Genomic DNA, 15981 nt, shown 5'->3' on the forward strand with positions numbered 1-15981 from the left:
ACAAATCTATGTACTTTGTACATCATACGATCACTTCATATCCTCAGGCAACATGTAAGTATAATATGACATATGAACCCATGCCAACATATACAATGCTGATAAAGTTTATTAATTTTTTCATGTCCTCCTTACCCATCACCACCATCTGCTAACATGTCTGTCCCTCTCTGTTCAGCAGCTATGGCCTTTGCATCAGGCATGCCAACCCGTTCCAGAAAGCACAGTGCTGCATCAGCTCTCATAGAATTGTACTTCTCATAACCTGTGTGCAGAGTGGGAGACAAATGCCTTTTTAAAAGCTATGAGCGGCTGTGAATAGAACAGGTCTAGGCAGTAGAAGTACAATTTTCTGGATTCATTAATTTATTATTAAATAAAACAAAGGCACTATCGCCATGCTGGAAACATTTAATTAATATTAAAAAATTGTTCATGTTGGTGAATTCCAACAGCACAGAAACATTTTCTCATGAATAACATTAAGACATGTAAGACAGTGAAGAAAGCATCAAATTTCACGTTATTACAAAGTAAAGTAAAAATCTTTCACAAGTGAAAAACTTCCTTAAGTTTCCTATATGACTTTCATAGTGGTTCTTGACATTCAATACTCGCTAGTGGGAACATGCAGATGCAAACAGGAGCGCATACACACACACACACACACACACACACACATTTTCAATAGCTCCAGCCCTGCTGGAACCCTCAATATAGGCTGCAAAAATGCTGCATACATGGGTTATACGTAAGGCCAACGAACCTGTCTTATTAGGTTTAGGATGATGCATGTCAGTAAGATGACACTGTTCCCTCTATGGTTTTCAAACTGCTGTTTGCTTTTTTACTGCCCAAGTTGACTAGATGGAAAATGGCAGATCCCAACAGTGCACTGCAGGAAAATGATTTTTAGACTAGACTTGCCTCAGCTGAGCCCACAACACAGAGCTGCTGTACATAGGCAGAACAGCACAATTCAATTAGGATTTGTACTACAACACACTGCTCCTAACTGCTGTAGAGCCTCAAGCCAAACTGTAATCATGAAAGGTTTTATAAGCCATCATTCTCCCCTTTAGTCAGGCTGGGCTGCTGAGAATACCTCTGCGACCTCCAGAGAATTGGGATTATAATCAGGAATCGCTCACTGTATATATCATGCCAGCTCTGCATCCCCAGCCTTTCAAAGTTAACAAGGCTGCATCCCACTCAAGGGAGCCGGGAGTTCTCAACACTGACATTTGTGAAATATTGCTTGGAACAAAGCCCAGGAGGCACTTGTACAGATTAATAGCAGAGGTTAAGCCCACCGTCCACTTTGACACTGGTTGGCAGAGTTAGCAAGTGAAGCAGTGCTGGAAGCAAAGTTTATGGAGATCTATCTTACTATTTGGCTATTATTTAAACAAATATGGCTTTGTTTTATTTACAGCCAAGAAAGTAATGTTTTCTTCTCAAATGTTCTGCAAACATTTAAAAACAGCATCTGATATTTACAGCTCATATTAGGTTTTTAATGCAGGCAAGAAAAAAGGGAGATACAAGCCAACAGTTCTTTGGAACAATACTTGTTAATATTATGACTGAACAGTCCTACACACTGAAAGCTTTACAACTGAGTTTTGTTGAGAGTGAGACGCCACTTACCGTGTTTAAATACTCCAATTAAAAGGGATTTATCTGCCTCCTTATCCCACCAGTCTGCAGGAACTTCGGCATGGAATGGCTCAGGTATCCATACATCTATTTCACTGTGAAGACAGCGTTATACACATTCTCAAAGGTATTACTCAAAGATTTAAAAAAAACCCAAAACAAAACAAACCATCCTAAAAAAATCCAAGTGTTTTACGCTGTTCTGTAAATATAAATTTTGAGCTGAAAAAACACCCCAAAATCCAATATCCTTAAAAATAATTAGGATCATTAAACAAACAAACAACAAGAAATAATTAATCAAAAAAAGCAACACAAATACCGCCTCACCACCCCCCCCCCCCCCCCCCCCCCCCCGCCGTTAGGCTATTTTGTGAGTCAAATGGTTATCTAAATATGATTCATTTAAGGTCTTAGTATTTTTTTAATTTTTTTAATTGAGATAGAATAATCCCTCAATATTAGCAGAGCTGCAAATCCACTTCTGTCATTTCCCACATCATTTCCTCCCCCAGGAAAATTACCCACTGCACTTCACAAAATAATAAGTTTGCTTGAGGACAGACATACAAGAGACAAAGCGTGACCACCTTTAAACACTGCATTATTATAGTATGTGTACTTTACAAAAGCCAGAGTCATAAAGCAAAAAATAAACCTGCACTTGCACTAACCTTGAGTCAGCACCCTCTAAGATCTTGTCTGCTTGGTCCCCTATAACTTCTTGTCGTAGATAGTAGAGCATGCGGACACGCAGCAGGACCCTGGAGAGGAAGGCAGAGGGGGGAAAAAGTTCTTAACTTCAGGACTGTTTGCCAACAGTGGCTTTTGGCAGCTGCTGCTGTTCATCCATCATCCTGCCAAGGCTGATTAGCCATGCTGTATGGTAGGCTTGAAGCGTGACAGATGGTGGCACATAATCACCTCTGTGTGGTGCTTTCTGCTGGCTTCCAACAGGCCTGCCTGGCAACTGCTTACACTGCACAGAGAGGGACCCAGCTCAGCCCGGCCCTGGCGCATTTCATTTAGTTCTACCTAGTGCAGCTTGTGAAGTTTAGACACGTACTCTACCACTGCCTCTGAAGTATTGAAGCAAGTTTGTAAACAACTGAGCAGATGGCTTTCAGTAACTGTTCTGCTTCATTATCTCATAAAATTTCCTCAGCTGCTGCCTTAATACCATTTTTGGAAGCACATCAGAAGTTGTAGGAATAAACGAGATATAAAATCTGGTTTTACTACCTTACAATAAACCCTCAATATGGAATGTCAGGTTTTTCAGATTATACAACTTTTTGCTTCTGAGAATGGGGGGAAAAATAATCCCCCATTTCCCTTGGGAGATATTAACTATTTTTACTCTTTATAGTTCAAACTGCTATTAAATTTTACCTACGCACAATCTAACTGTTACAAGGAAGTGAAAAATCTTCGTTGCCAAGTTTATTTTTCCCCATTTCTGCAACACTGCAGTTGTTTTTGGAAGTGCTGTCATGTGTTGTGGTCACACTCAAAGCTGGCAGGAGAGAGAATGCCAAACTGGCTTTTCAAGGAGACTAGAAAAGAGGTCATTTCTGTAGAAAAAGTATCTACCTGAAAATAATCCTGCTCTCCTATGTTTACCCAATTCAGGGCACCCCCTGCTGCCTAGTTCATGAAGTAAAACCAGTACCAGTGAAAATGGAGATTACTCAACCTGCCCTCTCACTGCACCCAAATTCATCACAGCAACTGTTGAATTACTGCTGCTCCTGAACAGCAAGGGTGACCAGGGAAGCAGTAATCTGATCACCCACTTGCATGAAAAATTTAGACCACCACCAGTTTTGAGAGGTCCTTGTTAGAGATCAGATGCAACTGGAGCAATACCCGGTTTCACACGTGTTATTCAATCAAACCTCGGAAGAGCAGGGATGTGAATGAAGGTCATGTCTGCAATTCAAAACATGTCAGACATGCTTCTCTCTGTATGCACAGTAACTGGGACCAGTAAGGTGTCCCTGCTCCCTGTGTGGCTACATAAATAAGCTGTTGAGGGTCTCTATCATCTTAGTATTAAGCAATAACAGCTGTTACATCAAACCAAAGAGGAGAAGCACGAAATAAAACCCAAGATAAACCAAAAACTAGAGGCTCTTTGCACCTTCCAGGAGTCCTGTGCATTAAACCAGCATACAGTGTACTTAAGGAAAGGACACCCATTCTTAAAAAGCCAACTTCAACTGGTACCTTTTGAAGGGAATTACTCAGATTATTAACTGGCTCCACCTGTTTAATTTTACCTGTGCTAAAAACATGTGGCTTCTACAATTCATTTAGTCCTGGTGAATCTGGGAAGTGAAGGAAAAAGATAGCAACTGAAAACATTCTTGCATATTTACCAGTCTTCCCAGTCCTTGTAATTGTTCTATTGTATTATTAAAGAAGCAGTGTTAAAAAAAAATAAGTCAGATCTGCAAACTGATATAGCAAGTAATGAGGACATGTTACCTGAGAGATTAAAATAATGTCACAGGAAAGAATTTTATTATTTTAAGAGGATGTGAAATATAATAACAGACCTGAGTAACAGCTCAGAAAAATCAGAAAGAGGTTTATTTGGAAGTGCACTCACTAATGTAATTCTATGAGTATCTGTTGTCATCAGCTAAGAATTAAGCTTGGTTAGCATCTGGAAATGAGCTAATAAACCCCTTAAATGCCTTTCCTCCTTCACATCACACCCCCTATTGACAGCCCACAGGTACTTTTCAAATCAATAATATCTTTCCACTGAACAGCATTAATGAGACACAATACATATTCAAACCACAAAAGTAATGATGACCTTTAAGTAACACTGCACTACAACTGCATGATATATATACAATGAAGAGTAGAAATTTAGAAACAAAAACAAATATTCCAAAATCCCAAATCAACCACATCCCCAGCTCTAAACCAAGGTTTTTTTGGGACAAGGTTCAGTGTCTATATGGGGAATATAGTAAGCAAAACTGAGATGGCATCAAAGAAAGCTGACACAAAAATAAGATATTATAAAACAAAAACCAGCAAATAAGTAAGGAAGGCTCTTAAGAGACATTCATGAAACAATAAAGCATTATATACAGTGACCTTTATCCCCAAATGCTTTTGGTTTAATAACATGTTTAGAATTTCAAAAATCAAATCAGGACAAATCAATTCAGGTAAAAGAGTTTGGTAAGCAACTTCATGTCAAAGGAGAAAGAACAAATGTTCTGTATATGTATTACATATTATAGCCTATTTATATAGATAATTTATATATATAATACATACATAAATATTCTCTGAGGAGAGCAAGAGAGGAAGGGAGAAAATAGAATGGAGAGAAAAGATACGCCCATATATATAGGTGAACTACTACATGAAACTCCTGAAACTAAGAACTGGATATATGAGTTTAACATCTATGGAACAGAACTTTAAATATCAGCCTGAGGGACTCCACAAGAAGGTAAGAAACAAACAGCTTTCGTTTAAAGATAGCCAATTGCCAAGTGAAATAGACTTAGTGTAGGACTATAGTCTTTACTTTCTATGGTAAAAAATAACCTTATCTGATTCCATTCTTATTTAGTAAGTAGAGAACAATTTTCTTCAGAACTGTGCTGATCTGTCACAAAGAGCTTACAGAAGTATCCAGATATCTGTTAAGATGATTATCCCCAAATTAAAAAGTAATAATAGCCTTTACATCCTATTAGATGTCCCTGTGTTCTATCAAATACATCCAAACAAAGTTGTGGACCTTTCAAAAGCGTCTAGTTAAAAAAATCCCAAACCTCTAAATGAAACATTTATTAGTACTTACTTATTACAGTGATGTTTAAGATGTTTCCTATAGCTGTCTTCTTGAAATAATACATCTGGATTACAGGTTGTGAGCCAATCAGCATCTTGCAGCATTGGCTGTGAACTCTGGGCTTTTACTTTCTTCCCTTTCCTCCCTCTGGGCACTGGTGCAGACAGACCTAGAAAACCCCCCAATATTTCTTACACAATCGGAATAGAAAAACTCTCACCCCACACAACATTACAAACATACATTTAAAGCTAAGTATTCGTTACATTAAGGGCAACACAACCACCAAAAACTGAACAGCAACATAACTCAGTACAGAAAATTACAAGTAACAAAATCAACCAAAACTTTTATGCAAATTTAGGTGTGAAGATTTCAAAAATTCAGAGTGCTAGCCAGAAAATGGTGTTATATAAATATTTCTTGTAAAAACTCTCATGAATCTAAATGGCCGTAAGGAAACAAGTTTTCTGATTAATGGCAATTTAAAAGAGATTAAATCCAGCAGTAGGTGCCAGCAAAAAATAATGCTGGAATATTTGTTTAAAACCAATTTAAAGGAAAGAGCACTGCATTCTATAAAGTGTCTGAGGGAGACTTTCCCTTTAAGTACAGACCAAGTCAAAGCCCACCTTACTCATAAAATCTGACAAGATCCTACGACATGTCAGAATGGCTATAGTTTAAACCAAATACATAGCACGACCGAAGCAATTCTTTCCTATTTACCAGCATCATTATTTGATTGTGGTAGACATACCGGAATGATTAACCAAAGCTCGAGTTTGCCCATCTGCAGTTGGAGTGATCAGATCCCAGATGAAACTTTTGATATTTTCATCCCCTTTGTAATGATTAAGACAATACACCAGGATAGTCCGGCAGATGGTTTCCACATCTTGCTCTGTTAGCTGACGTTTATAACGCCCATGTGAGAGGATGTCAGTCCACCGACCCCAGCTATAAGAAAAATATGTTCAATACAACAGCCAGGGTACTGGTATTTTAATTTGTGACTTTCAATTTAATTCCTGGTATCAAGCAACTTGGGACCTCCTGTGTTAGTGCTAATGCATTTTGCATTTGCAGGTTATGTCAGGGAATCCAACTTCCAGCACCAAAGAGTTGCGAATGTTTATTTTACAGAACAGGCAATAAGTTCACTGCTCGTAAAGCTGCAATTGAACTACTCAAATTAATAAAGTACATATGTTTAACTCTAAAGGTCCCAGTAAGTTACAAATAGGAAACTCAACCAATTCCTACAATAATGGGATTTGAGGACCAATTCCTATTATGAACCAGAAACATATTACTAGCAACTGTTGTACACTGATTTCTAAAATAAAGACAGTCATTCTGAAGGCTGACATGTTAGAAGTCAAATATAGCTACCTGCTTGCAAAGAGATAAAATTCAAATTAGCACACTCAATGGGGAAAATATCAAGTATCTGAATTTAAGTGGTGACAAAGTCTAGATTGACTGTTGATTTCAAAACCACTTTGTTCTTTACAAATACACTACTACTCTCTTCAACACTTAGAAAAGAGAGGTTGAAACTCATTAATTCAAGAATTCTTTACACTGAGAAACCAGAAACAAATATTCTGTCATCACAAAACCACTTATCTTACCAGTGAGCTCATAGCCATCTGTGACACACTCAGATACTTTAAACTAACTAACACATATAAGTGCAATTTATATATATAACAACCAAAACTAAATCTGACTGGCATGTATAAGCATTAAATAGTAGGACAGTATATGAATGTGTCCAAGAGAAGGATGATTTATTTACGATATATAATTTATTTTCAGATGTTTAGCCACAAGTAGTATATTCTATTTGCATATCTTACCCATAAACCAACAAATTCTTCTCCACCCTGAAACATTCACTTCTTGCATAACCTTGTGATTTGTCCTGAGGCCTACGGGGCTTTGTGCTAGGCTTTTCCTCAGAATCACTTTCCAGGTCTGAAAACTCCATCAGCTCATCCTCTTTGACTGCACTGTAGAGTCTGGTCTGCTTCCTTACTCTTGGTGTATCAATAACTAGGTTGTTCTAAAATGATAGGGAAAATGTATAAATTTAGGAGGGGGAAGGAGGGTGAGGGAAATCTTAAATTTAATTGTACTTGAAAGAGTCATAAAGCTTACCCTTCCATTTAGAGCATCAATATCCAGCTCAGCTTTCTTTGCCCACTTTTGCCAGAAATTAGGGTCATCCAAAGAAATATCTGTCCTGTTCCCAGATGCAACAAAACTAGCCTAGTAAAAGTAAAAACACATGGACTGATTTCTTAACTGTGTGCTATGAAGAATACCTGGTTTTCACCAGCAAATACAATTCTTAGGAAGAGGTAGTATCAAGAAAGAAATACACTAAAAATTAAATTGACACAGAAGGCAATTTAATATACTTCCACCAATTCTGGTCACATTTAATTCATTTTCCTCTGAATGTCAATGCATACCTTTGCAAATGTTGAGCCTTTTCCTTCAGATTCAATAGTAATTGTGTGTGTTCGCCTTAAGAGAATCTGATCAATATCCTCTTCACAAAACTTAGACCCTTCATCTTCCTCATCCATCAGAGCACCATATGCCCCTTTTCGAAGAAGATCTTCTATTTCTTTTTTAGACAGCTGTTGCACCTGTAACACATAAGACCGGTTATGGTTTTGGGTTTTTTTGACACCAGCCAATGTGCTCATCTGACAGCACAATCAGATGGATCATCCTTGTATTTGGCATTTTAAGAACAGAAACTCTACAATAACGTAGTGGTGGTCAATTAAACATTCATGCTGAAATCACCTTTTAAAGAAGAATACAAACAACAAAGTTCTCAGGGTGAAGTTATGTGAGTGGTTTAAACGATTTAATAATTCATTGTCACTCAATCCCTTTAGCTTTGATGACTGCTAAACTCCTCCTGGGAGCAGATTTAACTTAGTAATCTGACAAAAAAGCTAAAGCAAAGTTAGTCCCAAAGCAAAAAGGCTACACCAGTAAAAGCTAACTAGAAGAACTCCATAAAGTGCCAGGATCAACATAATGTAAAGGGTGGAATGATGAGAATGGATCAGGATTGAAGGAACATGACTCCACTTGCCCCCTTTTGGCAATAAGTGAGCCATTAGATAGGCTGAGCCAGTTCATGTAGCCAATGCCCTTATTTAACCCGACTAAACTATCAGCCACACTCCATCTGAAAACCACTGTTCTTCAGCTAGAACACAAACAGGCAAGCAAAGTGTAACATACTTATAGCATTTGTTGATAATGCACCTTAAAAAACTATTCCTTACCCCATTTGTGGCATTTTCTCTTCCACTCATAGATTGTAGCACAGCCTTATCAAGGCCCAGCTTCAGGCTAGCTTTGTCAAACATTTCCCTTTCATAAGAATTCCTTGTTATCAACCTGTAAATTTTCACTGATTTGCTCTGCCCTATTCTGTGACATCGTGCTTGAGCCTGAAGAAACAAAGGCAGATATTCAGTTACAGGTTACAAACAGAAGAAAAAAGAATTTGAAATAACTAATGCAGAGAACCTACTTTAAAAGGTTTTTTTCCAATATAAATAATATTGATTATGTTTTCAAGAGAGCAACAACAGATAATTTCTCTTGTTAGGTAAATAAAATTTTACAGTAAAAAAGCAAAGAAAAATGTTCAATTTCAAAATCATCTCTTGTAATATTACCTGGAGGTCATTTTGGGGATTCCAGTCTGAATCAAAAATGATGCAGGTATCAGCAGCAGTAAGATTAATGCCCAAACCTCCTGCCCTTGTACACAGCAGGAAAACAAACCTATCAGAATCAGGTCTTGAAAACCTGTCAATAGCTGCCTGACGCAAGTTGCCTCTCACTCGACCATCAATTCGTTCGTATGGGTACCTGAAAAACAGATGCATTATAGGGATTGCTTTACTGCAATGCCTCTGCTTCTTTAAAAGAATATGCAATTAAAAATGACAAAGACAAATATGCTTCTATGGGGTTAGAAGAACTACAACAAACTAAGAGACTATCTTCATCAGAAAAGACATACTACTTTGTCTCTCTTCTTAGTAAAGAACAGATTTTCACTCCAAGGAATTGGATAAAAATTTAGGCCAGAACGAAAGAACTCTAGAGCCACCAAAACATTTAACTGAGAGGTTTAAAGCTCTCCATATGAGGTCATTTTATATTCACTCAAAAGAAAAGGTTCAGTGCTTGCAACCTCCAGGTTTGGTCTTTCCCTTAGTCAAATCACTATAGAAAACACTGTTTTAATTTCTTCCCTTTCTATATGGATTACTCACAGGTTAAATGCAGTGGTCACTGAGGAAGGCACAGTTTATTTATAATTGTATTATATTGTTGCTCTCACCGTCTTTGAATGAGGTAGTCTTCCAGTATGTCCAAGCAGCGCACCATCTGGGAAAAGATAAGCACCCTGTGGCCACCAGCCTTCAGTTTTGGCAGCAGCTTGTCAATCAGTACGAGCTTGCCAGCAGCCTGGATCATTGCCTGGAGCTGAAAATCTGGAGAGTCGGCATTGTGTGTTTCTTTAAACTCTTCCAAAATTTTCTCTTCAGCACCTGCAAAGATTGGACAGCAATACATGAACACTGCAAAGGGTTTTATTAATAAACAATGAGCTTGCCTTCAATACCCTATAGAAACTGCAGGAATGTTTTAAGCACTATGTGAACAAACATTTATAAAAAAAATAAACATTTATAAAAAATATTAAGCTTAAATTTGAAACAAACATATACACAAATATAGCATAAATAAAAAATAACTCTGAGAATTCATTTCTTTCCTCTTTTCAGCAACACTAAACTCTTTCCTCAATAAATTCATAGAACTCTTGACACACATAATTCAATGAAAAAAATATGAAAAAATTAAACATATTTCAACTGATAAAATGGATTTTTTCCTTTTAAAAATGTAACATGAAAGAAAACAATGTCTTGTTTTTACAGGAAAATACAAGGGACACAAGCATATTTAACATCTGCTTCTAAAATCAGCCTTAAACAGCCACATGACCTGAACCTGCTCCTTTCATTATTAATTTTAAAATAAAAATCCAAACAAAAAACAGGGGGAGAAGCAGCTATGAAATTAGTATTTTACCTGCTATTTAGTTTTCTCTTACTGAATGTATTTTTTTTGGTTCAGTTTGATGAAGCTATCCAACATATTTATTCTTTCCAGCATTAGTCAAAAGTTCTCTCATGCCACTCGCTTTGCCTATGAATGATATGCACAGCAGCAACTATTTTCTGGTTCTGCTTAATATTGCAAGACCAAGTTCAACCTTTCTCTTCAACCTCTCCTATGCTTTTACTCCATTTTTATGTCACTTCTACCAAGTGGGCAATTCCAAGAACTATCAGATTGCCAATCTTGGCATACAAAATGCTAGAAATATTTGTTCTAAGCTTATTTTACTTCCAAAGTAGCCCCCTTTTTGAGCCATCCTTTTTTCCCCTCTGATTTTTTTTTTTTTGCAACAAAATGTAGTTTATAAAATATTTCTCGTTCATCTAATATTCAGCTTCAATACAGCTTTTGAGTAGCACAAGGCAAGATGGAAGGGTTGGGGGGAGGGTGAAGAACAGCTTACTGCCAGGCTTCTGCTGAGCATCCCTCTCTCAAATCCCAGCTCTAAGGAGATGCCTGTAAACAAACACGGAAACGTGCCCTCCCTGTGCGATGGCTGGTTCAGTGCCTGAAGCAGCTCCCACCCGGGGCAGGCTGCCTGACAGCCCCGTGCTGCTCCGTGCGCTTTTACAGAACCCCGCGGACTCAAGATGTGACCGCGCTTCAAGATAATTTTACATCCCTGGATTTTCCTGACCCGGACTCCCTGAATCACCCTAAGGGTTTGCAAATAAGAAAAGTAAGCCCAAATGAAACGAGTGTAAGCAGACACTCAAAGTTCCCTTCAATCATAACACCGCCCTTCTTTGTAAAACAGGCAGAATTTTGGGCGGTAAATCTCCGATTCTCTACTGAACTTTGGCAATCCCAGGATACAGCAGGCTGTCAAGCAGTTCCTCTACAGTAATTTCAGTCATCTTTCTAGGTTACAGCAATTATTTCTGACTCAAGTGTGATATCCAGATTTAAGTTTCACTACTGTGAAGCAACCTAATATGCAAGAACAGCATCTGTAAAAGCAAACCACGCCACAAGAAACTCACAATCTGGTCCATTGAATGGTGAATTTACAGTATCAGAGCTTGGTCTCAGCAAGACCCAAATCCACTACAGATAACACCAAAAATCGGTTCTTTCAATAACTCTTCCTAGCTAAATCATGTAGAAGACCATCTTTTTTTTTTTAAATTTCTACTTCAATTGCAATTACGTCATGTCCATTGAGCAGCCTGTAACCCAGAAGTTAATTGATGAAGTACTTGCAGGTCTGTAAAATTACTTCCTATTCTAGCTGATACTTAGCAGGGAATGAAAGGAAGGTATTTGAATGTGTGGTTGGTCAACCAGGGAAACCTCCACTTCTACTCTTCATTAGGAGAGGCTTCCAGGGATCAAGAGGGCACAACAAACAGAGTAAGGAGCCTTTCTTGTGGTCAGCACTAAGATGTGTAAGTACAGAGGCATTCCCCACTGCTGGTTCTTGGAGATAGAGAGGGGAACAACGTATAAATACTTGAGAATGGTTGCTATGGAGAAAACAAGGAATCCAGCCCTAAGAAAAATGACAGACAATGCTTTACCCAAGTTGGCTGGAGAATACCCAACATGCTGTAACTACCTCTAGAAGCCTACTCCGAGTCTCAGCAGAACACATCTATCAATCATGAAAGAAACAAAACCCCCACTTTACATTCAACTCCTACCACACTACTTCCATCATATAGCCTTAACTGAAGTTATATACAAGACTGGTTTGCAACTCTTACACAATACAAAACACATTCAAATACAAATGCTTGCTCACAAACCCCACAAACTGGGAAGAAAACGAGGATTCGGACACTTTTTTAAAAGCAGTTAAGCTTAGAAAACAGAACTTGTTACTGCAAGAAATCATTCATCAGGAGAGTACTATGCAACCGTAAGTACTCACACTGCAAAAACTCTGAGCAGAAATAAAATAAACTTGTGCCATTACACTAACTACAAAGTTGTTAAATATCAATCAACAAAATAAAACCTTGGGCTCAAATGATTACCAGCATGTAGGAGTATTTTCTGTCCTAGAACTACAAAGGATGTATTTGTTTAATTCCACCTCCACACTAAAACATCAGGATTTCTTTTTCCCCTCAAATCTGAAGGCTCAACCCACCTGTCATGTTGCTGAATGATACCAAGCAAGTGCCAAGGTTCCAAACATCACAAAAATGTTTGATAAAGGTAAATGCATTCAAGAGACAAACCCACCTCCCTTTATAAAGATTAAGATACAGTAATCAAAAAATATTTGAGTTTTTCTAAATTAACACCTGAACTGTATCAGTCTCTTAATTATATTAAGCGATACAAGACTTCTGAGGAAAAAAAAAAAATCACTGCTGTAGGCAACATTGTAATCACTGCTCATAAACTCTATTTAACAAAACAAAGTAGCAGCAAAATATTCTTTTTTTTTCTTTCCACAAACATGAAATAAGGAAAAATAATAGCAAGTTTAAAAACTAGCTGAAAGCCAAGAAGCATAAATTCAGACACCCATAACCTGAACAGCCTAAACTATTCTGATAATTTATACAATGGATTAACTTAAGCCAAAAAATCAGGTAAAAAAACCCAACAAACCCTGCACCAGAACCACAAATCTACTTTACTGTATGCCATATGAGTTTAGAAACTGAACAGCCACCAGCATGGACAACTTGAAGTCCTTTGCAGTAAACCTATATTATGTCTTTGGAGTAATTACTTGTGCATGAAATGTAATTAGATGTAATTTCATGAATCAGTTTAAGCATTTTCCCCCCATTTAAACAGAAAGTGTCAAGGAAATAAACTTAAGTATTGCAATATGGAAGTCATACAATAAAAAACATAAAAACACATATGACTCTGGAACAAAAGAGTCTTTCATCACGAAGCCTATAACCAGCATAAACCAACCATAAATCATATCTAGTAAGAAACAGGAGTTGGGAAACAAGAAACTAGTAGAATGCAACCCTGTATGGAGGTGTTACACCCTCAAAGGGAAGAACTGACCAGCACATACAAGTTTAGCATTCTTCAGACAGAGCTGGCTGGTTCATCACAAAGTTGGTCACTGCAATAGCCTCCTCAGAGTAGTGGTCATGGCACCACAAGTAGAGTTCAAGGGCCATCTGGTCCTTAAGTGATATGATTCAGTTTTAGGTAGTTCTGCAAGGAGCAGAGAGTTGGCCTCAATAATCCCTATGGCTATAATAATCCCTATCCCTTTCAACTTAAGATATTTTATGATTCCATACTACTTGCCAAAGATAATCCTGATCCAAAACCAATACCATCACACAGAAAACGTCACTGAAGTCTAATATGACATTCACCCTAATCCTTCTCTTACTAGTCAAATTAAGAAAAGTAACTGACAACAGGTGGTCATAAAAGCAGGCTTGATCACAATTTCTTACTCTGAAACTTCAATTCAGAAATTTTAAGTTACTGCCTTATGATGTTTGACAGCAAGAAAGCAAGTAGCAGCTAACTATAAGTGAAGAAAAAACACCACATTCACGCCAGCATCCAACAACCTCCCTAATCCTTCTCTTACTAGTCAAATTAAGAAAAGTAACTGACAACAGGTGGTCATAAAAGCAGGCTTGATCACAATTTCTTACTCTGAAACTTCAATTCAGAAATTTTAAGTTACTGCCTTATGATGTTTGACAGCAAGAAAGCAAGTGGCAGCTAACTATAAGTGAAGAAAAAAACACCACATTCACACCAGCATCCAACAACCTGCATGATAACTGAAGCCTTGTTTGTCACAAATTATAGAAAGGAAAACTTTATAACACCAACATTAACTCAGTCAGGGATAAGTCTGTCAGGAAGCCTTGGAAAAAAGCAGCACAGAAAAAAAGCAGCTGCAACAGCAGCGCTGTCCTGTCTACCAGATACCTATGAAAATCTAAAACATTATCTCACTTTTCTACTTAAAATAAATGAATAAATAGAAAGACATACTAAAATAGAATTTATACTTTGTGAACATTTTCATAACCATTTTTCAAATGAGGAGAAAAGTAGGCAGCCTACCATTAATAAGGTATGGATGATTGCAGCATTTTCTTAGTTCCATCATAGTGTTTAAAAGATTAGGTACATTTGCCTGACCTCCGCCCTTGGAAAGAAATGTGAAATTCTTTTCAAGAATAGCACGATAGTATTTCTTCTGAATATTTGTCAGCTCAACTTCAATGATGGTTTCCTCTTTGGGGGCCAGGTTCTTTTCCACATCCTCCTTGAGACGTCTCAGCATCATCGGCTTCAAAATAGCTTGCAGTTTTTGCACCTGGAAAACAGATGTTTAATAAAATAACTGAATTAAAACTGCTAGAAATCAAATATTCATTTTTCAATTTCCTTAATTCTAAAAACCTTGTTTTCCACCTCAAATGCCAAGTAGAGAGAATTGTAAAAAATCTTTCCTCAGTGACTCGGCAGCAAGTTCTTGTTAACTCAGTGACACACACATTTCTAAAGTCTATTTTTGGTGTGTAGCCCTTGTTTGTTGATGTCTGTTATTAAACAGATCTCACTCAAAACTATCCTTCTAGACATGGACAGTACTGCACACAAATCATGCAGAGTAACCCTTTGTTAAATTAGCAAATGTGACACTTTTAAGATAACTTTTGCAGTTCACTTCTAATTACTAATCAGTATTTAATGCTATTTTCCCACTTGAAGTATCTGCTTCTAATTACTTTCTTATTTTCCTAGTTTTGACATCCTCTGAAGTAGAAAACTATTTAGAACTGGTCTAAAAACAAAAACACTGTATTTCTGCTACCACTTATGAGGCTGATAATTTTTAGTGTTCCCAGGTTTTGTGGAATATTCATTAAGACACATACTAAAGGGTGGGAGGGGCAAAAAAGAAAATGTCAGTTTTCCTAAAAAAAAAGGTTAAATTTAAGTTTTTGTAAAGTGTCTTACACAAAAAGCTCAAATGTATTCCATATTAAAAAAAAAATCCAAAACACCTGGCATTTAGGTTGTTTTAGGCCATGCTTCAAAGTACAAACCATCTCAGTGCTGAAGAGCTAATAATTCACCCTGAAATTGGTCATCATCTCCTGATGCAGAGCTGCACAGCAGAAACATGAACAAAAGACACTTTCTCCTGAATTTACATTATTCCCTTAGTAATAAAGCAACTTCAGAACAAAAAAGGTAATTAGCACAGAGAGATGAACACTTGAGAAAATATATGGAATATGACTGCAAGGAACGAAGAGGAAACCCCAAGCCACATAACCTGTCCCAAC

General features: G+C 37.4%; 1 protein-coding gene across 9 annotated transcripts in view; it reads right to left on the reverse strand.

Annotated features, from left to right (window-relative positions):
- The window catches only part of CHD7 (chromodomain helicase DNA binding protein 7), a 134455-nt gene that overhangs the window by 12351 nt on the left and 106123 nt on the right, over positions 1 to 15981 (reverse strand). For all 9 annotated transcript variants that reach the window (XM_039703074.1, XM_039703076.1, XM_039703075.1 and 6 more), the window contains 12 exons: positions 14747 to 15002; positions 9882 to 10092; positions 9208 to 9403; positions 8809 to 8976; positions 7972 to 8151; positions 7655 to 7765; positions 7354 to 7559; positions 6249 to 6448; positions 5498 to 5657; positions 2334 to 2423; positions 1651 to 1754; positions 136 to 265 (listed from right to left, as the gene is read on the reverse strand). In XM_039703074.1, the coding sequence (XP_039559008.1) occupies positions 136 to 265; positions 1651 to 1754; positions 2334 to 2423; positions 5498 to 5657; positions 6249 to 6448; positions 7354 to 7559; positions 7655 to 7765; positions 7972 to 8151; positions 8809 to 8976; positions 9208 to 9403; positions 9882 to 10092; positions 14747 to 15002 (2012 nt within the window). The remainder of the gene's footprint in view (positions 1 to 135; positions 266 to 1650; positions 1755 to 2333; positions 2424 to 5497; positions 5658 to 6248; positions 6449 to 7353; positions 7560 to 7654; positions 7766 to 7971; positions 8152 to 8808; positions 8977 to 9207; positions 9404 to 9881; positions 10093 to 14746; positions 15003 to 15981) is intronic.

This window comes from Passer montanus, unplaced genomic scaffold, assembly GCF_014805655.1.
Source record: "Passer montanus isolate IOZ18808 unplaced genomic scaffold, ASM1480565v1 scaffold16, whole genome shotgun sequence".
Taxonomy (NCBI): Eukaryota; Metazoa; Chordata; class Aves; order Passeriformes; family Passeridae; genus Passer; species Passer montanus.